At 41.0% G+C, this 24,514-nt stretch overlaps 1 protein-coding gene across 3 annotated transcripts in view; it reads left to right on the top strand.

The window, feature by feature from the left end:
• ITPR2 (inositol 1,4,5-trisphosphate receptor type 2) overlaps positions 1-24,514 on the top strand; it is a 246,428-nt gene that overhangs the window by 24,113 nt on the left and 197,801 nt on the right. For 2 of the 3 annotated variants that reach the window (XM_088164715.1, XM_014889087.2), the window contains exons 2-9: positions 4,324-4,394; positions 11,524-11,639; positions 12,744-12,830; positions 13,499-13,657; positions 21,022-21,120; positions 22,030-22,113; positions 23,015-23,161; positions 24,411-24,506. In XM_088164715.1, coding sequence (XP_088020841.1) covers positions 4,324-4,394; positions 11,524-11,639; positions 12,744-12,830; positions 13,499-13,657; positions 21,022-21,120; positions 22,030-22,113; positions 23,015-23,161; positions 24,411-24,506 — 859 coding nt within the window. Of the gene's footprint in view, positions 1-4,323; positions 4,395-11,523; positions 11,640-12,743; positions 12,831-13,498; positions 13,658-19,744; positions 19,807-21,021; positions 21,121-22,029; positions 22,114-23,014; positions 23,162-24,410; positions 24,507-24,514 lie in introns of those variants that run through there. The other variant, XM_088164716.1, reaches the window with a different exon arrangement.

The raw sequence follows: 24,514 nt of genomic DNA, 5'->3' as shown, positions 1-24,514 counted from the left end.
CCTGTCACCAAGTTTGCCCCTCTTCCTGCTGCTGCCCAGGCCTTGTGCTGCTCAAAGAGGCAGTGAAATTTTGATATCACTATGAGAGTAAAAGCTGAGCAACTTGAGTGTCTTAGATTGAAGACATCGCCTCTAGCTTAGTTTATTCAGCTTTTTGAGGAGTAAATACTCCACAGATGTATAAATAGTACTGAGTGTGTAATAGACATCAGCAGCTGGGTCTTGTAATTTTTAACAACTTACACACACACATGCAGTTCCATGTATGGGAGGATCTGTGTGCTCATGTGTTTATTCAGGTATTGTTGTGCTTAATAATATTGGCTATGATTATTGGGTGGAAATCTCTTTTGGTAGGAGGAGACAAAATACATTTCAGGATGGTATTTTTGAAACTCACACTCACTTAGGCTCAAAGCTAAGATATATTATGTGGCTGCTTTCTTTGACAAGCTAAAAAGCATCTTGTGTTATGAAAATGACCTAAAATTCATGAAACCCACCATAATTCCTTTCCTATTGTTTTCTTACATTGGTTTTTGTTCTTTCAGAATGCAACTGTATCTCAGCAGTAAATCTAAAATAACTCATCACTGGGAACAGTCCTTCTAGGATTACTGCTGTGCAACTATTCCTTGACTCTTGCACTACATCTGCAAGTTCCTAGAAACATGTGGTGTATTTACCTTTAGCCTGTGCTAGGCAATTAGGGGAGCTTGCAGGACACAAAGAGTTATGGAGCATATATGATTCCTGTCTGTGAACCCAGACACCATTAGACTTTTCTGCCAACATACCTTGCTTATCAGTTAAACTGCTGCTGCTCAGTCCTGCTCCTCCCAGAGAAGGGATAGCTTCAACTCCACCAGGTGATGGGGGAGAATGAAAGGAGAGGAAGAGAGGTGCAGGGCTCTATAGGTTCATGCTTTGACCACTTGACATGAAGAAGAATTTTCTTCCTGTGCAGTGACTGAACACTGAGCAGATAGTCCAGAGAGGGTGTGGGGTGTCATCACTGGGGATATTCCAGAGCTGTCTGGACACAATCCTGTGCCCTGTGCTCTGGGATGGCTGTCCTGGAGCAGGGAGGTGGGACCAGCTGCTCCAATGTGGCTCCTTCCACCCTGATCCAACCTGGGATTCTGTGATGATAGTGGAGAGTTGAAACTGCCTTTACTTTCCCCCGCCTCTGTGGAGAGGCACTCCTTATCTCCTAGGCATTGCTTTAGGCAGCTCCAATTCTTGTTTAATGAGCCTTTGTACACTGTAGCTGTGTACACTTCTGTATACTGTGAGGCTTTAATGGCTTAAACACCTGCTGGTCTGTGAGGCTGGCTGCCTGTGGCACTATGATGAGGAACTTTTGCCCTTGCTTTCCCTGCAGTGAGTGGAAAAACTTCCACTGGCTTCAGTGGGAGAATGACTGGGCATTTGTGACAAGCAGTCCCGTGAGCGTTGTTGCTTTCAGCCCCTAATTCTGCAATTACTGAATACAAAGGGCCATGCGTAAAGTCCAGGGGTGTAATTACTGTTTTGACTTCCCTGATGATTTATCTTAGGCACTACCAATGAACTGTACAGCTTAATTACAGCAGTTACTTGGAGGGATTGTGCAAACCCCAGGTATTTATTGTGTTCAGGGAAGGTCTAGCTCAGTTAGAGATCATTTCATACTTGTGCAGGGATCTCTTTTGTCATTTATGTGCTGCCAAATGTATGGAAAACTGAAGTTCAATTGTGTTGCATGTGCCAGGTGCTGAATGACAGCAGAGAGCACAAAGCAGTACTGTCTGCAGTCCAGCTGGGGAATTAAATCCCCTGAAGTTTGTTAAAGCTTCTCTGATAATACCATGGCTAAGTGGCTTGAATACTGGCACCGTAATTTGGATCAGTGTTTACATAGCTTGCACATTTTATGGTATAATACAATAAATACAATACAATAAATTCTGCCTTTATCTGAAAAACCTGGTCTGGTGCACTTTGGCTTCCTATTCAAACCTACAAGCAAGTGATCCTAAAACCTGCTGTGGTGTGGTCTGACAGTCACTGCAGGTGCCCAGGACCTTTTGCAGCCAAGCCTGTTGTTTGGCTTCCCACATCTCAAATGGATTTGTTAGCAGGTTACAAAGGTCTTGAATTGCTGCTTGTTTGACACAGCCACCTCGCAGGTGTCAGTAACAAACCAGCAGCTGCTTTTGGCTTGCTATAAAAGTGGGATTTGAATATTTTGAATTGTGTATCAGCGGAAGTGGTCTGTGTTTGAAGAGCCTCTTCTGTTCCCCTCCACAGAAATCTTGCGTCATGTGCAATGTGCAGCTCAGTTCTCCCTACGGTGCTGTAACAAGCACCTCCAGAGTAAACAAGGAGCTGTTAGACTCCCTGAAGGTCATGCAGCTGGAATACAGGATGAATGGTTTTATGTGGAAATGCTGGGGATTAAACTGTTAATTTAATAACTGCTAAATAAACAAAGCAATACGTTCCTCAGATTTTTGTCCTGTGTTATAAGAAACAAAGGTGTGAGAAGCTGAGATGCTGAGCAAGGGCTCAGGAGATGATGTGCCTGCCCTGCCACATGTCAATCAACCTTTCTGTGCTCTGATTTTGTGTCCATAGGATGGGAGCAGCACCCGTTCCTTTTTCCTTTGTCTTCTCTAATGTCCTTGGTTCCTGAATGCTGCCCAACTCATTTATGGTCCTTATCTCTGTGCCTTTAGAGAATGCTCTATGGCAAGTGCTTGACTTTAATTGTTGGATGTCTGTTCTGTGCAAGGCCAGTGTGTTTGAGCACTGCAGCTGGCTGGCTCAGACACTCTGCAGGATCTCGTTTGTTTTGCTCAGCACCAGCACCTTGTTTCCTATCTGGCTTTTGCTACGGTGACATGTCATGATGAAAGGTTTGCATTCCACCCACAGCTGTGGTTGCCATCAAGGAACACAGGAGGTTCCCTGTGAGTTATGGTTGGCTTTTCAATATGCCTCCATCCTGACAGTGATCAAGGAACCTTATGGGTTCCTCCTTAAAAACCTTTGAGGGATTTTGTTGAGAGGGAGAAGTACTCCTTGGTATTAAGATCCTTTGGCAAAGCTTCTGTTAAGGTAGTGCTTTCCAGTCAGCTCTCTCTGACCCCAGGTTTTAGGTGCTGTTTATAGGAAGCTTTGGCCTATTAGAACATGGACAGAGTGCAGGATGCCTGCAAGACTCTTTCTGAATCCTGCTTTCCAAACCTCACCCTGTTCTTGTTAAGTCTGGCCTAACCTAGACTGTGAAGAGCACAGCTCCCTAAGGCCCCCTGCTCGCTCCTGAAGTTGTTTCTTTAATTCTCTTTCCTCACTGACACCTCATGTTTGCATCTAGGTCTGTTATGAGATTGGAACTGCTGACTTCCAAAATTCTTTGTCATTTTTTGCTTCTGGGAGCTGCAGTCACAGTGGACACTTTGTCATCTTGCTAGAGGTAGAAAATTCATGGGCTGGGGGATTGGCCTCGCTGTGCTCATGGCTGGAGGCAAAGCCTTCACCAACTTGAGTGAAAGCTGAATACATCTATTGAGTAACTTGGCTGAAGCCAATCTGTGGTTTTTCTGGCAATTTCCAACAAAAATGCTGCTAAGAATGTTGCTGTGAAGTGGCAGGGCAGTAGTGTGTCCTTAAATATGATTTTCCTGAATAATTGTTTGAAATGGGCAAATTATTTACAGGATACTTCCTGAAAGGAAGCTGAATTTATGTCTAGGAAGTTCTGAGATAAGTTTAACAATTCATATTTTAAATTTTATTGTTTATTTACCTTCTAAAATATTGCAAGAAATACATTAGATTTGTCATCTAGATTTTCTGCTGTGGATTAAAGAAATGCTTATTCATTTCAGCACAGGAAAATGTGGTTTTGGGAGTTTTGATCAGAGCTGAACCTTAATTCCACATGCCTCGTCAGAGGAAAAAGATGGGAAATGGTGAAGAAGAAAATCTGACAGCTGCAGAGAAACAAACTGTTTCTGATTGAGGGTTAATGGCTTTGATGAAGGAAAACATAAATTTTACATGGAACATTAATATATGTGGTGTGACAAAAGGGATTTTAACTGGATTTAAATGAAGTGGAATCTGAAACACAGACCATAATTTAGTGCTGTCTAAGAAATCCTCTCTCTGGAAGGAAAATGTAGACTTTCATGGCTATGCTTAGTAACTGAATAACAGAGTTTCTAAGGTGTTTTTTGTATTACACTGGAGAAATGTGGAAGCTTTGGGATGTGTGGTGTGTTTATAAACATTGATGGCATGTTTTAATGAGTGTGATAACTTTTCTTTCTCTAGGTTAGTGGATGACCGGTGTGTGGTCCAGCCAGAGGCAGGTGACCTTGCTAATCCTCCCAAGAAGTTCCGAGGTCAGTAACTGGGGATCATTTCTCTTTAATGGCCAACCGAGGCAGTTCCAGCTCCTTGGGCACTTTTGTCAGGTGACTTCCCAAAGGGTTTGTGTACACTGGGATGAAGTTTCACACTGGAACATGAATGGCAGATTTTGAGAATGAAATACAAAATTTGCAAAGGCATGAGAGGCAGGTGGAAAATATAAGGAAAGGGGTTGAATTTTCCTGTAGTCCAAGCGTTGTTCTGTACATTGAACACTGATCCCCTACTCTGTGACAAACTTTGCTCCAGCCCTGCTCTCGCTGTAAATGGGAAAGAAACTTGTGAGGTCCAAAGCTATTTGAGCTGATGGATTGTTTATTTTTTTTTCAAGATAAGATACCATTTTAAGGAGTACCCTCAAAAGTTTTGTCAGCTTTTTGTTTTGTTTTTGCTTAAAACTGTGTCTGATTCTTTTCAGCTTGACCTTGTAGATTTGGATAATTCTGCTGTTCTGCTTATTAGAAAAAAAATAACAGTGCACTGACAACATGTAGTTTTTACTTCTTGACTGCTAAAAAAAGTACTCTTAACTGTGCTAGAGCAGAGCCTTAATAGTCTGATCCAGGCCTCTTTTAGTTTAAAGGGGTAGGATTCATACTGGTTCTGAGATAAAAAGAATATGACTTGCCTGATTTAGAGCAAGGGAAATGTTTTTCATGGCTGTTTGTATCTATTTTCAGTGATCTTTAAGGTCCCTTCCAACCCAAGCCATTCCATGATTTTCAGGGGTTGCATTGGCATGCTTAACCTTAGGATTTTATTTGCAGTGTTTATGTATATGCTACTATTGCAAAAAATAAAGCATTTAAAACATCAGGAGAGTGAAATTCTGCTTTCCCAGAGAGTTCAAGACTTTTTTCCATTATATATTCAGGAAACATCAGCAGTTAGTTCCAGTTCCAGCTGTGAGCATTCAGCACACTGGCAGATACTGGAAACGGAGAAAGTGAGGATGCATACTTAGAAACCAACAGTAATAAATTTCAGCCTCTTGTGTGACTGAATAACTTTAAAGCAGAGCTGGGGGTAGCATCCAGTGTGGCTTTCAGGCTATTTAATTGTGATTTCACCCTCTCACTGCCTGCAAGTACATGTGTAACTCACAGTCTCCAGGTTGCACAAAATATTAGGTGGGGATTCTTTGGAAGATATTTCTGTCGCTGGACTACTCTGATGTGTTTCTGAAGTTGAGCATATCCAGGTTTCTAGATGCGACCAAGGTCACTGGGAAAGATTTGTGATAGGGTAATTGAATATACCCAAATACCTACAACTAATGATCTCAACAAAAAGACAACCATAATTTTTTCACTGTCTAGTGTTTGACAGCTTGATTTTATATCTTCATTACATTAGAGTTCTTTTCTTGCAGCTCCGTGTTGTTCATTTCTAACTTCAAAAGGCAAAGAAAGAAAAAGTTGATAGGTTTCTGTAATGATGATTTGGACACTGATGCAGGGTGGAAGCTGACTGAACTCCCAGCCCTAATGATTTGCCATCAGTGGTGGCAGCACATGTGGAGCAGATGTCACAGGGGGATGGGACACTGACAAATGTACAGCTGTTTTCTGCTGCTGGGGAAACCAAGGGCTCTACTCCTGATTTACATCCCAGCTTCTGTAATGGAGTGGTTTCCATTAGTTGTGGACAGTTTTGGCTCTGTCCCTTATTGTAACCTCTGTCTGTTGCTTGCATAACACATCCCTTTATCTCCAGTTGCCTCTGTTCCCTCTTCTCCACAGCATCAAACTTTCCTTTCCTCTAACTCAGATCCTCTTCTTTTTGGGGAATCCCTCTTCTCCCTCTCCTTCCCTGTCTCAAAACTTTTTAGTAGCTACTCTGCTCCTCCCTGCTGCTGCTTAGCTCCCTTTGCAGTCTTTCTTCCAGTCACTCCTTAGCTCTCTCTAATTTATAGTGCACCATAGCTTAATTCTGGGACTGCTGGCATGGTGGTAGCGTGCAAATCTGGATGAGCTGCAACACAGAATGATTTGGGAAGGGACCTTAAAGCCCATCTCATCCCACCCCCTGCCATGGGCAGGGACACCTTCCACTATCCCAGGTTGCTCAGAGCCCCATCCAGCCTGGCCTTGGACACTGCCAGGGATCCAGGGGCAGCCACAGCTTCTCTGGACAATCTGTGCCAGGGCCTCAGCACCCTCTCAGGGAACAATTTCTTCCTCATATCCAATCTGAATCTACATTTTTTCAGTTTTAAATCATTCCCCCTGTCACTCCATGCTCTTTTGAAAAGTCCTCCATTCAGCTTTCTTGTAAGCCCCCTGAAGGTACTGAAAGGTGCTGGAGGGTCTCTAACAGCTATGGGAGAAACTAAACCAGTGAAAAAGTAATTGTCACATTAATTTATGCAACCCAGCCTCTATCACAAGCACGACTGTAGTGTTAGGGGCATAAAATATTATTTTCCTGCTGCTTCAAGTATCCATAATCAATGTGTGTTCAGGAGGATGGCTGCAAGAAAGATAAACCTATCATTTGGATGTTTTCTCCTTCATCCTTTAAGTCAAATTCTAAGTGTGAGAATAGCAGGAGCTTTGCTGAGAGCCCAGCAGAAACTTGCTGTCTAATTTAGATTTAGTGACTTGAACCACGGAGGTGTCTCTTCCATGAGAGCAGCCAAAAGCAGATCTCTGCCATGCTTTACTAAATTTCTTAGCTCTGATCAAAACCCTGAGGCAAAAGAGTTGCTAAATATTGTTCTATTAACCAAGAATCTAAGCAAAATCCATATTTTTCTCCCCAAGAATTTTCTGGGAAATAGCTTTCAATTAAAGCAGCAAAGTTAACAAACCAAACAAAATCTGCTTTAAGTAGGTTCTTGACATGAAAGGAAGACTTAGGCATGAATGATTAATTGAATGATTAGACATAAGCAACTGAAAATAGCATCTAAGAGCAGGATGAGTAAGGCCTCTTCACTAATAGGAACTGCTGCCTGTATGGTTTACAATGTTTTTATCACTCATAGCTGAACTGGCGTTGATTTGAGGTTAGAGCACGACCTGGGAGTCAAAGAAGTATGAGAAAAACATGTTTCTGACAAGATGTTTAGATTTCAAGGACTGACTCTGAAAATTAATATCAGACAGGACTGTGTTTGCTCTTTTTTGGTAATATTTTATCAAGCCTTTCCCTAGTGGGAGGGACAAAAAAGAAAGAGTGTGGTTTTTGAACTGCTTGTATCTCCCCTACAGGGTTCACTCAGAGATCAAATCAAGGTACTGAGCTGTTGGCCTGAACTGAAATGCTACGTAAAAACGTGTCTCAAAATAGCAGTTTCATTTTTGTTATGTGTTTACTTTCTTTTTTTTTTTTGAGTGGGTGGTTGCTATTCTGGTTGTTTCAGAACATCCTGCAGCATGGAGTGTTGTTAAGCTAAGGGAAGATGTGGTTGCTTTGTGTTTTGTGTCCATATGAAGAAGCTGTGCTCCCCTTTCCTCTCTCAGTCACTTTGGGATGAACCTGTGGCTCTGTGTTCACCAGGGTGCACATCCAGATTTGCATCAGTGCAAAGGAAGGTGGAATTTGGCACCACATGTGTTTTCCTGAAGCCTGGTGAAAAAAACCCCACAAAACATTTACTTTACTGCAGTGGAATTGAAGGGACTGATGAAGCCAGGTGCTGTATTCCTTAATTCCAGCTGAAGCTGGTGACATCCAAGGCACTGAATGTGGTGATGGAAATGCTTCCTGTGCTGCAGGGCTGGGCTCACAGAGATTGGGAAGAACACTGTGTGTGCCAGGAGTGATGGACCTCTGAAAAAAAGTCACATCAAGAGCCACACAACTGCAGGTTCCCTTAGTCTGGGACCCTAAACACACTTCAGCTTGATGTTCCTATCTCCAGTGGGAAACACTTTCAGCTTCCAAGGTGTACAATAGCACAGATCAGACTTGTTGGTCAGATTGAGAAGCTCTGCAAAAGGGGCATAAGTCTCTCTACTATTTTAAATGTAAAATCACCTAAGTTTTTAAACTGGTCTAAATTTTCTTACTTGTATTCCTTTGTTTTCTTGAGGCTTCTGCTGTGAAAGTGATGCTTAGGCTCCTAAATACTCTCATTTGCCTTTCAGGTTTTAGTCTGATCTAAGATTTTTCTGACATTGTTCTTTGGTCTTCTCTCCCTTCCATTACCTTCCTCTGCACTCTCTCCTTTCCTCCTCCCACCCTTTTCTCCTCCATCTGCCATTTTTCTTTTTACTTGCCTTCTACATAATTTTGGTTTATCCTTTTATTTTCTTCTTGTTTCTCCCATTTCCATAATTGCTTTAATTTGCTTCTCAGATTCCTGATAGATTTTTTTGTTGTTGTTGTCCTACCTAGGACTCTTTTTGCCCCACTCCTCTCTCCCTCACATTTTTTCTCTTTTCATTTTCACATTAGTTCTTTTTAACCTTTCTGTCTATTTTCCCATATTTGTACGCACTGTGATTTTATAGCTCTGTCACTTCCACTTACTCATTTCTCTAATTTTAGTAAAGCCACGTGATAATTTCTCTAGTTCTGCAAACCAAAGAAATCTTCCATGATGGGCAAGAGTTGAATTTCTAACATTAAAAAAAACCAACAAAAAAACCAGGAGAGAGCAGAGAGAGAAAGCATCTGACAAATATTGTACTAAACCATCTTTATCCAATATCAAGAAACATTTAAAGGGCATAATAGGAGTTATTTTCCTTTTCAGACTTCCTGAGTGAGGGTGCTATTTGCTTACCTTTGATATTCCCTCCTTAATGAGTCCTCAGGAAGAGAAACATTTATGTAAAGCTCCATAAAGTAATGGATTGGGAACTAGGACTATCTGGGAATGTCTGGAGAAGTCAGAAGAGACATTGTGTCTCATGAGTGGGTTGCTAGACTGACCTCCAGGAGGGAATGGCTTTTTGATCTGCTTTATAATCTTATGCTTCAGCTTCTCTTTTTTTCCTGTTTATTTGAACTGTAGCATCTCTAGGGCAGGCACTGTTCCACCCCCTCGCAATGTTTAGGATCATGAAGCTTGGATTTACATAGTGTTGTTACTCTAATAAAATAAATGGGGGAGGGGGGAAACACGGAAAAAAACTATGAGATGACCTGGTTTCAATGCGTCTGGAATCCTAAAAAATAAAACAAAATAGGAAAAATCTTATCTGGGAACAAATAATATGATTTTTTTTCCTTTTAGTCAATAAATTGAGGGAAATACAATTGAAGTAATACTGATTTGAAAAAGGTTCTCTGCAGAGAACTGTGCTCTGAGACTGGGCAGGAGGATGGGAAGCGCTGTGTTTACTCAAAGTAGCAGGATGTGTGGGGAGTAACTGAGAAGTGAAGACTGATCCTATAAAAAGAAGGTATTGTTACTTCAGAGAAATAAATGTTTCATGAAGCCTTCTGAGAAGGCATGTTAATTATAGATTATGACAGAAAATAATAGCAGACTTTTGTCTTATGAGCTGAAATCCTGATACTTCAGGTAAAATATCCTATAATATATAGTAGAGTTTAATGGTACACAACACTTTGGTGTTTGGGGCTTTTTCACCTTCTTGGTTTCCAGAATAGTGTAAAAATTAAATAGTGTAAAAATTACCTGGGGATTGTGTACTCTAGGTCGTGTGATGTAATTTCCATTGTAAATGTGATGGCAAACACCTTTGCTTTGATAAGGATTTGTAGGACTGTTTCCTTGGAACAGCAACTCAGGGCTGCAAGAGGGGGGCAAATCCTGGAGCACTTTGGGTCAGTGCCATGGAAAGTTCTGCCCCTGGGGGCAGTTTTGTATGGACAAGCTTTGCTGCTTGAATAGGGGCTGGGTCAGTCCTCAGCCAGTGCTTGGCCATCTGTGCCAGTGAAATATGGAGGGCTCTTAGCTGGGGACAGACCTTCCTTTGACATCCACAGACTGCAGCACAGCTGGGGAAGAGTTTCACCCTACAGCACCCAGGCAGTCCCGGGTGTCCTTACTACTCCCACAGCAGAACTCTTCCCTCTTCTAGCCTGTTAATACTCCTGGCGTGTGAAAGGACAATTACCAACATTTGCTACATGGAATGTCTGTCAAGTCTTGCTGCTTTTAGAGCAGTTGATGATTGTGACCGTGCAAGACTAGATGTTGTTTATCATTCTAAAAGTAATTGGCTTGATGAATCATGAGCCTCTATTTCCAGTTTATAGGACTGCCACTGAACAAAAACAAAACCAAAAACTCTCCAGTCAGGGAATTTCACAAAATTCAGTTTATTGCCAATTAACATTAACTTTCAATTATTGATTACTATATTGGGAAATAAAGATGAACAATTGAACAAGCATTTAAGAAGAACCCCTTGGCTTAATTCCAGAGGTCTCTCCCCTTTCTTGATCTGCAGCCTCCTCATTCCACATGGGGAGGTGGTGGGGATGGGATGAGGGTTGGTGTATTGAGATTCTCTTTCCTTTGCTGCTCCTCATTTCTTACTCAGCATCTCAGCATTGGCTGCAGTCTCCTTCTTCTCCTCCTCCTCATCCTCTTCTCATCCTGCTCAGGTGGCTCCTGCCTCCTCACCTGCTTTTTTTCCTGGTCTGTTGGACCGTGGTGATGTTCAGTTGGGTCACTCAGAATAAAAAACCCTAACAGTAAAAAGATCTCAGTGAAGGCACAGAGACCCAAGCTCTGTGTGAACCTGCTTGGTTGCTGGCACTGCTGAATTGCTCGGCCACCTTCGGATTCAGCAGTGCCAGGAGGAGCTGGGCAAGCCAGGTGTGTGGCATACAGACAGCAGGACCGTTCTTCCAAGGTTTCACAGGCCTTCAAACAGTGCATCTGTGATGTTGGGGTGCTCATAAATCAGCAGGCAGATATGGCAGGATCACAGCCTGGGGCTTTTACAGAGGTTGCAAAGTGGGAACCTGTGAGGCTCCAAAGGCTTTATGTTCCACTCTGATGTTGTGCCACCCTGTGTCTGGTATCGTTGCCATCAAGCTGACTTGGTGGCTATGTTTAAACACTGCTATCTGGACATTTTGTGACAAAAAAACCCTAACCAAAGCATACTTACAAATGAAGGAAATGTCTTTCACCATGACTTAGGAGTATTTCTTTCAATCTTTCCCCAGACTGCCTTTTCAAGGTGTGTCCTATGAACAGATATTCAGCCCAGAAGCAATACTGGAAAGCCAAGCAAGCCAAACAAGGAAACCATACTGAAGCAGCACTGCTGAAGAAACTTCAAGTAAGAGACATCTGTATTTGTAATCTTATCTCAATCTGCAGGCTGTAGAATTACAATAGCACCAGAAACAATAATAACAAGTGCCTTGGGAACCACTGTGATAGGTATTATTATGCCACCATAGCAACTCTATATTCTCCTTAGCTCTCCAGCCTCCTGGCTGGCATTTATAGCCCCTGACCTGGTGTTTATCTCACTTTGGGCTGGGGGGTTTTGCCTTTGCTGTAAGCAAGGTTGTGCTTTCAGAAGTTTTATAAAGCAAAAATGGAGTTGTTAAAATCAAGATGGAGCTCTGGTTTAAATAATGCTGGAAATCCTTACCAGGAATTAGGCAGAAGAGTGGACAAAGGGATGTCCTCAATGCTTTAGCCAGGAAATTCCTCAAAATTGTGTTTGTCCTTGCCTTCAGTCTAGGTGATTATTTTGTGAACCCTTTTGCAGATTCTATTTTGCTTCAAATACAGTGTGGATGGAGCAACTCATCTATTTCTGAAAAACAGCTGCCCTGATGTTATTACTGAATGCATGAGACTAAGTGAAAACAAGGTCCTGTCAAACCTGGATGCCAATTTTGTGGGCAGTGGAGAGGTCACCAGTGCTTCCAGTTAAAAACAGCAAGGAAGGCACATGATGTGTGGCCAGAGTTACACAGCAATTGGTGCTGGGAGCTGAGAATTTGCTCTGTGGCTGTGTTTGACCCAGTCTATTGTGTTTAATCTTAATGTTTTTGTTTTGTTGTAAAGTCCATGTGTTTATGTACAATTAAACCTCAACAAGTAAAAGGAGTGGTGACAGTGAGAAACTAATCATAGGCCCTTTTCTATCCTCTACAGAATGAAATAAAGCACCTGGAATTACTTTTTGGGCTTAAAATTTTTTAAAGTACCATGTATCTCAGATGTGACCCATAAATTGTGACAGAGTCCCTATTTTGGGTAATAAAAAAAAAAAAATCAAAATCAGCGTCAGGATTTGGGTGCTAATATTTCCAGTGCAGTAATGCTTGTAGGTTGCAGGATTTAAATACGATGCCATTTCCTTTTTGCACTGTGTGGTTCAGGTACTTCTTCTGTAGAGTCTAAAGAAATAATCGTTCTCTTGCAGCATGCAGCAGAACTGGAACAAAAGCAGAATGAAAGTGAAAACAGAAAGCTGTTGGGTGAAATTGTAAAATACAGCAACGTCATCCAGGTAAACCTATTGAAATCCATCTGCCTTCTCAGTGTTGGAAAGGAAACAGTTGTTTCATTTCAAGGTTACAGTGAAAATGAAACTAACTACCTGCTGTAATCTGGATTGTCAAGGGTCAGGTAAACAGAACTTGGTGAAGTTTACAATATTGTGCTTTTCTGCCTGTTTCAAAGCCTACCAGAAGTGCTGCATATTCCTGTTTAAACAATATGTCATAATAAAAATTCTATGTGTATTTCTTGGTGCTGCAGTTTAGAATCTCAATGTAAATATGTCTTTAATCTTCAAGACTTATTTCAAAATCGTGCTATAGAGGTGCTGTGCAGCTCCTTTTAAATCATTGAAGTAATCTGTATTTCATGACATATAAATGAGACAGGAGCTAAGTGCAGTACAGCGTTTCTGCAATGGATATAATTCATGAAGGGAACACTGCAATGGACCCTTGCCCTGCTCTAAAATTGATCCCTGACACATTTCTCTCAATTTAAGATAGATTTTCCTAAAGAGTAGCATACTTTGATAACTGCCTTCTAGTTCTATTTTGTATTTATATTTATTATAGAAAATCTCTGCAGTGTGAAAGCTTGCACCTCCTCTTTTGACTGGAGGGAGAAAAAAGCAACTAAAAGCTGTACTAATTAAAAAAAATTATTATTTATTCCCAGCTACTGCACATAAAAAGCAACAAATACCTCACAGTCAACAAGAGATTGCCAGCTCTGCTGGAGAAGAATGCTATGCGGGTGTCCCTGGATGCTGCAGGGAATGAGGGCTCCTGGTTTTACATCCAGCCATTCTGGAAACTGAGGAGTGAAGGTGACAATGTAAGTGGAAATACTGAATGTGTTAAGAAGGAGAAGGGAGAAGAATTCCAGGAGACATAATTTCTTTGCTGCAGGCCTATTTCATAATGGATTCAGTTCAGGAAAGAAGAAATTAGAAGAGTGATTGGGACTATTATCTTTCATGTGTAACTGGAAAGTGTTACTAAATTACATGGTCTGGAATCTGATGTGTTGCCATATTCAACCGAGCCTCTCCATTGAGGCATCTTTGCCAGTTCTACCTGTTTTGTGTGCAGATTTTCAGAGCTGACAAGAAATCATAGTTTATGCTAGAGTCTGGTTCTTTTAAAGTTGTTTGTTTTTTTTTTTTATTTTGTGGGCAACATTTTTTTCAAGAGGTCAGTAGAGAAAGTCTCAAGGAAATATCTCAGGCTTCTTTAAATCTGTATTCCTTCCTGATGTGAAAATGGTATCTATGATTGGAGCTGGGTTGGATAGTCTGGAAAGTCTTTTCTGGGTAGGTTTCAGCAGGAGTCTTACATATTGATGAGAGGAAGAATGCACAGGAGAGCTCTTTGCTGCAGATCTGAGAGCTGTGCCGTGAGATCACAACTCCCTTCTGCATTCTGTGGCTTGGTGAAGTGCCTGATGTGGAGAATTCACATCTGCCTCTGAGAAGGCACACGATGATGAACTTGTGTGGTTTTAAATTGTGGACCTGCCTGGGAATGTTTGGCTTCTTTCCCCTGTGCATAATCAGTGAAAGCCTTCTTAAGATTGCAAAAGGGAATGCCTCTTTTTTCATGTGTTTTCTCTCATTAATTTTGTGGTTACCCAGCCCTTGGGATGCTCTCCAGGATGATGAGTGTGGTTGCTTGCAACTCCTTTTGCAATCTGTTCTGGAGAGGATAATTCCCAGCTCCTGGTCAAATATCCCTAAAGTCAGAGTCTTTCCCTGCTCCATGTAGTGATCAAAAGGATATGTGAAAATCCTCCTTTTTCCCAAAGCAGAGGAGGGGAGGAAGAAAAGGAACAAATCCCATCTCCTTAAAAAAATCCTCTAAAATGAATGCCCCAAAAAAATCCTGACCAAAACTGCCTCTAACAAACCCCCCACAAAACCCCTTTAATTTAAGTATACTTAAACATTTTTTATATTTCTATTTTTGATCTTTATATTTATAGCTATAGTTTATAATTCCATATTATATATAATGTATTTTATATTACAATATATTTTAATAACATATATACAATATTGCGTAATACATACTATATATTATATATATATAGCTTATATTTATTAATATTTTATATTGATATTTTATTGGTATATTATTTATGAAAAAAACCCTGCCTCTAACCAAATAAAACAAAAAAGTTATTTAAAATTATATTTAAATATTTTTCATATTTATAATTTATATTTATATATATTACATATATGATATATTCTAATATACTATAACAATATACGTACAATATTAGTATATACCATAAATATATTATACATATATTTCTATTAATTATATTTATATATTTATTATATACTTGTGTATTTTTATTTTTATATAACTTATATTTATACTTACATGATGTATAAAACCCCCTGCTTCTAACCAAATAAAAACAAAAGCTTCTTTATTTTAAACTATACTAAAATATTTTTAATATTTTTAGTTTTATGTTTATATGCAGAATCTACATTTATATATTGTTACATATTTACATTTGTAATATAATATATAAAATATATATTATATTATATAATGTAATATATTATATATGTATATATTATATAATATAATGTATAATATATAATGTATATTATATAATGCATATATTATATAAAATATATTTATAATATATATTATGTATATTATACATAATTTAATAATATATATATTTATATTATACATATTATTAATATACATTTATATATATTTATATATATTTATAGTGTTGAATTTATATTTAATATCTATTTATATTTACATTTATGTATTTATAGAATTATTTTATAGTTTTATATTTATTTTAAAACTTTTATTTAAACTATATTTAAACTATATATATCTGTATATTTAAACTACATATATATATATTTTATTTTTATTTAAACTATAATTTAAACAGTATAAATTCCTTTACCCTACACATCAGAACCACAAAAATATAAAACCTTGGTCAACCTTCACTCTTGATTTTGGCTCCTTGACACACACCCAGAATATGCAGCAGGGCAGAGCAGCTCTGGGCCAAGCACATGCAGACACCTGTGACACAGGAAATGACAAATTTGGGGACACAACAGGGAGAGAAAACTCTTGGCCACAGGAATGACTGCAAGGACTGAAAGAATGTGGAATGACATGAGCGAGGTGAGGCCGATGGTGAGCCGAGGAGGCTGGAAGAACCCTGGAGGAAATGTGGAGGGAGGAGATGCTAACAGAGAACCACAAAGATGGGTGCCCGAGAATCCTACAGTCAGAATCCTCTGACACTTCTTCACACCCTTACAAGTCCTAATCCACTGGAATGGATCATTGTGGTCCATAACAGCTCAGAACAAGGCCTGTAAAGACCCCTGACTGGATGCTTCTAAAGAGAGATGTGATTCTGATGCCTGTCTGAGCTCCTGAGTGAAAGATTTGATGGTACTGGCACTGGGCTGAGGAATGCAGAGATCAGAGATGTTAAGAATGACGCCAGGGTTTCCAAAAAGCCCCTCCAAGAGCCAGGGTTTCTGGGTAGAACCTGGTCTGAGTTTTCCCCCATACCAGAGCCATTCTGGTTTCTGGGCATAATCCGGTTTCCTGGTTTTCCCTCATACCGGATCCATTCCGGTTTCTGAGCAGAATCCGGTTTCCGGGTTTTCCCCCATACTGAATCCATTCCGGATTTTGGGTAGATCCAGTTTCTGGGTTTTCCCCCCATACTAAATCCATTCCAGTTTCTGGGTTTTCCCCATACCAGATCCATTCCGGTTTTTGGGTAGATCCAGTTTTTGGGTTTCCCCCATGCTAAATGCATTCCAGTTTCTGGGTGTAATCCAGTTTCCGGGCTCCCCCCCATAATGGATCCATTCTGGTTTCTGGGCACAATCCGGTTTCCAGGTTTTCCCCCATACCAGATCCATTTCGGTTTCTGGTTTTCCCCCTACGAGATCAATTCCGGTTTCTGGGTTTTCCCCTATACCAGATCCATTCCGGTTTCCGGGTTTTCCCCCCATACCAGATCAATTCCGGTTTCTGGGTTTTCCCCTATACCAGATCCATTCCGGTTTCCGGGTTTTCCCCCCATACCAGATCCATTCCGGTTTCCGGGTTTTCCCCTGTACCAGATCCATTCCGGTTTCTGGGTTTTCCCCCGGACCAATCCATTCCAGTTTTCAGGCATCAGGGTCACTGCCTGCACCTCTGAGGGGTTCTGGCATTGTCCTGCGTTAGGGTTGCTGCCTGTAAAATCTTGGACACTCCCGTCTCCAAAGCTGACTCCAAAACCCCTCCTGGCAAGTCCCGACCCAGGACCTCCCTTTCATCTCCTCTTTGGTTGAAGCCCTTGACTTAACTCTCAGACATCCGGGCATGTGAACTCACGTGGGGTGTGAAGGAAGGGTGCCTCTCCCTCTGGAAATTTCCTGCCCTCATCGGGCTGCTGTCCCTTAGTCACCTACTAAGTCACCACTAATAAGGAAAACCAAACATCAGTGTGTGATCTTAGCAGCACCATCAGCCAAAACCCAACAATTCTGCCACGCACCATCACCATCTCCTGAGAATGCCTGGATCCTCGGGCCACACACTCTGGGGCTGGCACTGTCCCCTTGCAGAGAAATACAGTAAATACAGCCCTCAGGAGGGGCCTCTGCATGGCTTTTCAGCTGGGGAGCACAAACGTGGCTCAAACATCAGCCTGGTATTTCTTTTCCTTCTTTGGAGAGTGTCTTGGGGTGACTGTGTGATGCTTGTATCCCCAGTCATCTGTTCTGTTGGTGCTGAATGTTGAGTTCTGCAGCTTTCAGACTGGTTCCAGGAGTGAGGGGAGAGCAGAGGTGCAGAGTTTGTTATCACAGACTGCACCTGCTCCCCTGCATCCTTCACACAGACACATCCCTGAATCCTTCACACTGGGCTGTCTGCAATGGACAGCAGAGAGAGCTCTCCTTTGCTCTTGGTTAGTTTCTGGATAGCTGAGGCAGAGAAGCTCCCTGGATTGTGGTTTGCTTTTTTATTCCCCTTTTCCTTGGAATTGTTTGAACCTGCTCTGAACTGAAAACCCAGAGGAGCACCAGGAGCTCACACCTGTGTCCCACCAGGCCTGGGCTGGGCTGTGACATTTCCCAGGGATGGGGGGACTGAGAACAGCCTGAGTGAGCCGGGCAACCCACAGAAAGAACTCTTCTAAATCTTTCATCTCTTCGGAGGGGCGAGAGGTTTTGCTGTTTAATATGGTTCATTTTTGTGCTGGGAAGTGCTTTGCCTGTTAAATAAACAAGTTTTTTTTCCACTTCTCTCCGAGGAAATATTTCCCCAAACCAGTTGGGGGAGGGACTGCTTGAATCTGTTTCCTAGCAGGATCCCCTTCAGAGGTTTTCTCCCAAATTTGACCTAAACCAGGACAGAGAGAAAAAAGGGTGGCTTATTGTTTTGTCTTAATTTCTTGGAGTAACATCAGTTCAGCATCTTTTAATTTCCCCTGCCTGGACAGTGTGTGTGTCACGCTCTGCAGAGGGAGGACTTGGGATGCCCGCCTGTCATCTGCAAAGCCACTGTGAGCCCTTCCAGCTGGGAACAGCAGAGCCATCCCAGGCCTTCACAGTCATCCTCAGTACTACAAAGATTTTGATTCCATTTTCCACTGTTTCCAACCCTCATGATGCTTTGGGAGCAGACTTGCTGATCTACAGAGATTGCAGATCAATGCTGTGATGGCAGTAAAATCCCATTCCACAGAGCCCTTTCCTAGTCTGTTCCCTAATCCTAATCCATGGGGATTTATCTGACATGCTCTGAGCTGTGAGGGCCCTGTGGCAAATTATACCTAGGCTTATTCCTAACTCAATGGACTCAGTTCCTTTGGAATGGCCTGCTGCTCCTTTTTCCAGGTTGCCTTTCACAGCTGGCAACTTGCCATTGTAATTTACAGAGGGAATTTACAAAGGGAAGTTGTTTCTTGTTTCTACTAGGCCCAAAGGGATTTAACAATTTTCTTTGCAAATTTCCAGCGATAAACATTAGTCCTCTGGTAGCTCTCTCCTGTGCTTTTGTACATTTCTACCTCTTCAACAGATACACAAACCAGGCAGCTGTTTCACAGAGGGCAGGAGTAGCAAGTGATGGGGGAAATCCTCATTTTCCTCTCACAGATGGAGGAAGGCTCCAGTCTTGTACCCACTCCTTCCTTTCAGTTACTCCCAGACATGGAAACTTTTCAATTCATGGAATTAGCTTGCTGTGTCAGACCCTTACTCTGCTTAGAAACTTTGGGTTTTTTTTTTTAAACTATATTTCTCTGCTATAATGAGGAAATTCCCTAAGAAAACATGTTTTAGAAAGTCTTTTAAGCAATAGAAGTGAGTATTGACTGGATGGCTTCTGCTGTGTCAGGTAATGCAGGCAAGGTAGAGCTAAATAGGCCATATGTCCTAAAAGAAAAGGAATCTGGGAATCTGATATAGGAAGTTATGTGTGTGACTCTTCTGTTTTTAGCCCTGTGAAATATTTTAGAACTTAGTTTTCTGAAAGAAGGTTAGCTTAGTTTCACTAGCAACTGATTAATTTTGCAAGTCAATGAAAGTAATGAAAGAATATGACTGAAAATTTAGAGTAATTGGCAAAACTACAGTATTTTCTGCAGATATTAAGTCTTTGTCTTTGAAGTTGCCCTTCAGTGGAAGATAGGACTAATTAAGACTAGAGCTGTTTGCAGATGGACTGAACAGCAAAATATACCCTGCTAGCAGCATTGGTGCTGTGTGGATTGCACTGCAGTTATCTGCCATTTTAGAGTTTGCTTTTTTTTTCTTTTTAAATAAGATGCTTAATGATATGCTCTCTTACTGATTTAGTTGTGATTGTCTTGGTGTACATGCAACAATTTTGAAGTCCTGATTCCACTTTGCAGGATGCAAACCTGGTGGTATTTTGGTTAATGAATTGTCTGGTCATAACTTCTTAAAACAGGCTGTAAGTAATGTCTGTGTGAAGCATGGCATGCAGGAATGTATTGCATAAGAAATGTGTCTTACAGGCATCTTGTCATTATTTTGGTTCTGTCAGTGAACTTGTTCCCATGACTTGGATCAAGTCGGATTTCTGTGTGTGATCTGAGCATGGTGACACTGTCTTATGCTACTGTTTATTTTAGCTGTGTTGGTAAAGAACAGGCAAACCTTCCTTTTCACCTCTGCAATGCCTAGGCCAAATTCACCTGCACTGAAGTTGCACAAGGCTGAACTGGGCTCAGCTTTTTCATAGGAAATGTGCTGATCAATGCAGAATTTGTTTTTGTTTATTTGTCTTCCAAAAGAAAGCATGGCTTTTGCAGCATTTAATGTAGTAAAAAAATCACATGTAGCCACTTGTCTTCATGTCTGTGTGTGCTCAAAATTGCTGTGAACAACATAAGCAAATCAGGATCCAGTGCCAACCAATCTGTGGATTGATATTTTTTTATTATTTATTTTTTCCCCCTTCCAGGCATGAATTGAATTCTTCATATGCATGTCTTAAGCAGTTTTTAGGTTAAAGAAATTTTTGTATATCGTTTTGTATATTGTAAAGAATTGCAAGGGCATGGGAATTTGCTTGTAGGGAACCAGCCAGGAATTCCTCTTGTAGAGAGAAGGTCTCTCGGCTGTTGTACCTTCTGCCTGTGCTGAGCTCAAACAACATCTAGGGAGCAACAGCAGAGGGGATGGAGTGGGTTCACCTCTTTCTGAATTTCCAGTGATTTGTGTGCCTTTCTAGGTTGCAGTCAAGCAGTCTGAATCACAGAACTCCTGAGCCTGTCAGGACATTTGCCAGCAGATGGTCCAGAGAGCTTGGGGCTCATGATTACTTTCTAAGCTTTTTCTGGGAACTTAAGAGAACTTAATGCAACTTTTGGATGAACTGAGCTGCTCCTGGAATTCATAGATTCATATCTATTTCCTGGTCTGGAATTTCTGCTGAACCAAAGGCATGCTTATTGGGAATGTGAGGGTTCATTAGGAGAAAATCTTCAACCCAAGTGATTGCAGATCATGGGTGAACAGACCTGCTGTGTGAATTGCCTGCAAATAAATTCACCAAGTGCCATTCCTAGAGCATGCATTTGATAAATTTCCTAAATATGCTAGATCACTTCATTTTTTTGGACAACTGCATGGGTCTAAATTGCATTTTATTTCTGACTTCCAGGTTGTGGTGGGAGATAAAGTTGTTCTCATGCCAGTCAATGCAGGACAGCCTCTGCACGCCAGCAACATTGAGCTTCTAGATAACCCTGGCTGCAAAGAGGTGAGTTCAGGGGGGCAGGAGGGATAACTGCTGATCTCAGATGGTTATAGAAAGGCTGAGGGAAGTGGGATTGTTCAGCCTGGAGAGGAGAAGGCTTTGGGGTGACCTCACTGTGGCCTTCCAGTGCCTGAAGGGAACCCACAGGAAAGATGGAGAGAGACTCTTGACAAGGGCCTGGAGTGACAGGACAAGGGGGAATGGCTTCACATTGACAGAGAGGAGGTTTAGATTGGATATGAGGAAGAAATTGTTCCCTGTGAGGGTGGTGAGACCCTGGCACAGGTTTCCCAGAGAAGCTGTGGCTGCCCCATCCCTGGCAGTGCCCAAGGCCAGGCTGGATGGGGCTCTGAGCAACCTGGGATAGTGGAAGGTGTCCCTGCCCATGGCAGGGGGTTGGAGCTGGGTGATCTTTACATCCCTTCCAGCCCAGGCCATTCTGTGATTCTGTGATATGTTGTTCTTCACTGGTAACCAGAACCCACCATGAACCCACCATGGGCTCAAAGCCAATGTTAAAAACTGGTTCCAGCTTAACCTCAATAACCCAAGATGAAATATTCTCACTGCAGTGATGCCCTGGCACTGAAAACTCTGTGAGATTTCCTTGAGTATTTCAAACTCTGACTGATATGAGAGTAAATCCTCATTCAGCATCCCTTTGGGGTGTTCTTGGTAAGCTGTCAGCAAACAGAGCAGCATTTGCCCACCCAGTCTTCTCCAACATTACAATCATGAACACTTGAGAGCTTCAGGACCAGTGTTAGGAACTGTACACACATGTAGTAGCTAAGCCATGTGCCCTGCCATCCTAGATGTGGTGTGGTCTTTCAGAAGAATGGAATGTCTCAAAAAGAAACCAACATCCCCTTATACTCTAATTGGGTCTTTTTTTTTTTTTTTCCTCTAAAGGTAAATGCTGTCAACTGTAACACAAGCTGGAAAATAACTTTGTTCATGAAATTCAGTAGTTACCGAGATGATGTACTGAAAGGAGTAAGTATGATTTTTAACTTTTGAATTTTTGAATTTTTTGAATCCAAGAAGTCTTACTATATTTGATTGTAGAGAAATATTACCTGGTGAATAAAAGAAGAATTAAGGACTTTATGGATGTGTTCAAAGTGGTATTACAGGCTTATAGATGACAATAGCTGTAATAAGGTAATGTAGCTTTACATGTTACATTATTGCACAGTTGTATTGTACTGCACATTTCATGCCTATAGATTTATCTCTGAGATACTTTATATTTTCATTTTAAAGATAAGTTTAATTTGTCCTCACATGTACCTTAATAAATCATTATCAGCTGGCTATTTTTTCAGTAGGTGTCAAGGTACCAGTTACCAAGTTTACCAAATACCAAGTTTTTGAGGAAGAATTTGAAAGGGAAGATGGTACATTTGTACAGACTCATTTAAGGATAGTGTTTCAAGTCTTGGAGAGAGGCAGGAGGAAACAAAAATGATTCCAGCAGAAGAAATAGAGAGGGGGTGTTGGTGTTGATTGCAGATTAGGAGACATAAGATAATACAATATTAGAAAAATCTTTTCACTTCCCTTAAATAGTAAAAGAGATTAGAAATTAAAAAATCAATTTAGTAAAGTTAACTAGAATTAAAGATCACCTTTAGGTTAATTTTTGCCCACTGTTCATTGTGGTGCTTTCCCAAATGGCCATGGGTCTCCTGCAGGACAGAATTATCCCATCTGATTTCCAGACTTGGTGCTAAGACTGAACATTCTTCACTTGGTACCTGCTCCAGCAATAAGAAACTCAGAAGTGTTTTCTTCCTGTCAGCTCTGCTGGCATCACTGGAGCTGTTACAAATAGAAAATGAGTCTGGTGGCTTTGCCTACCACTTAACAGTGCTTCTTTTTTATATTTCTTTAGGGAGATGTTGTGAGGCTGTTTCATGCAGAGCAAGAGAAGTTTCTGACCTGTGATGAATATGAGAAGAAACAACACATTTTCCTCCGCACTACGTTACGTCAGTCAGCCACGTCTGCAACAAGTTCTAAAGCACTGTGGGAAATAGAGGTATTTTTTTTCTTCTTTTTGTAAATATTTTAGGATCTGAAGGCCAGGGCTCAGTAAAAAAAACTTCACCACAGCATGAGTCATTCATAGGCTCCTGATATCATCACACACCTCCCTGTAACTATTATTATTTCATGAAGCAGTTTGTGTAGGATGAACCCTGAAGAGCTGCTTTATTGCTCTGTGTGTGTGGAGAGAGGAGGCTTTCTTACTATATTTACCTGCACTAAAATGAGGAAGAGTCAAATTTCAAATTCAGACTTGACGTAAATGGTGTGATTTTATCAAAGCCAATCAAAGGACACTCACCTCTCCTGAGTTTTGAGTGTTTACGTTTAACTTCATGTGCAGTATGGAAAATGGAAATCCATGGCAGACAGGAAATCTCCCAGACACCACACAACACATCAACGTTTGTTACAAGTTAACCTGAATAAAGGTGCTGTTGTGAATGGGGGTGATTTTGAGAAGGGAGCTAGGAAACATTTTTGTTCAACTAAGAAACATTGGAAATTGGTAGGTCTCAAATCCTTGCTATTGCAATAATACAACTCCTATACCCAAAAGTTCTTGTGTGATAAACAAACTTGGTATGTTTAAAACATTTACAGCATTTAAATGAGAGTCTTCAGAAAAATGGTTGATTTTTGTCTGGGTAAGGATTGGCTGGAGTAGAATGTGTTGCACTTGTACTTATTGGAGATTCCTCCATAAAGGAGACACACACTGCTAGATTTGAAGAAAGCAAATGACCTTACAGCTCAGTCAAGGGATAAAAGAAATAACCTGGGATATTTCAGATGATAGGAGGATATATATCACTTGAATGAAATTTTTTCAGAAGCCCCTAGTATTGCCCGAAATGGAGTTGGTATAATTGATAAAATAATGCAAGATGGTTTGAATTTTGCTTTTAAGTAGTGCCTAGGAGTGTAGAGCAGCTCTCCTTACTTTCTTGAGTTGCAGATTCACATAATCTCACTTAAAAGCAAAATTTGGCTCATCATGTTTGCAGGGAATAGATTAATGAAAGCATGGAAAGTCATAGAAGTATTTCCTAGCACTTGGCAAAAAGAAAGTGTGAGTAGTTGTTATCTGTGGCGAGCTTTGTGTAAACTCATAATTCCTCTCTTTGGCAGGCTGCAATGATGTACTTTGCATATTTTTATTAGGAGTGAGCTGCAGGAAATGTCAGTGATCTGAAGTATGATCTTGAGGAGCATGATTAAAATCTAAATTCTTCTTTTAGGTTGTCCACCATGACCCTTGCCGGGGAGGGGCAGGACAGTGGAATAGCTTGTTTAGATTTAAGCATTTGGCAACTGGAAACTACTTGGCTGCAGAGGTAAGAAT

This window comes from Sturnus vulgaris, chromosome 5, assembly GCF_052056855.1.
Source record: "Sturnus vulgaris isolate bStuVul1 chromosome 5, bStuVul1.hap1, whole genome shotgun sequence".
Classification (NCBI taxonomy): Eukaryota; Metazoa; Chordata; class Aves; order Passeriformes; family Sturnidae; genus Sturnus; species Sturnus vulgaris.
Note: the sequence above shows the minus strand (reverse complement) of the source record. Positions and strands in the feature narration are given on the sequence as shown.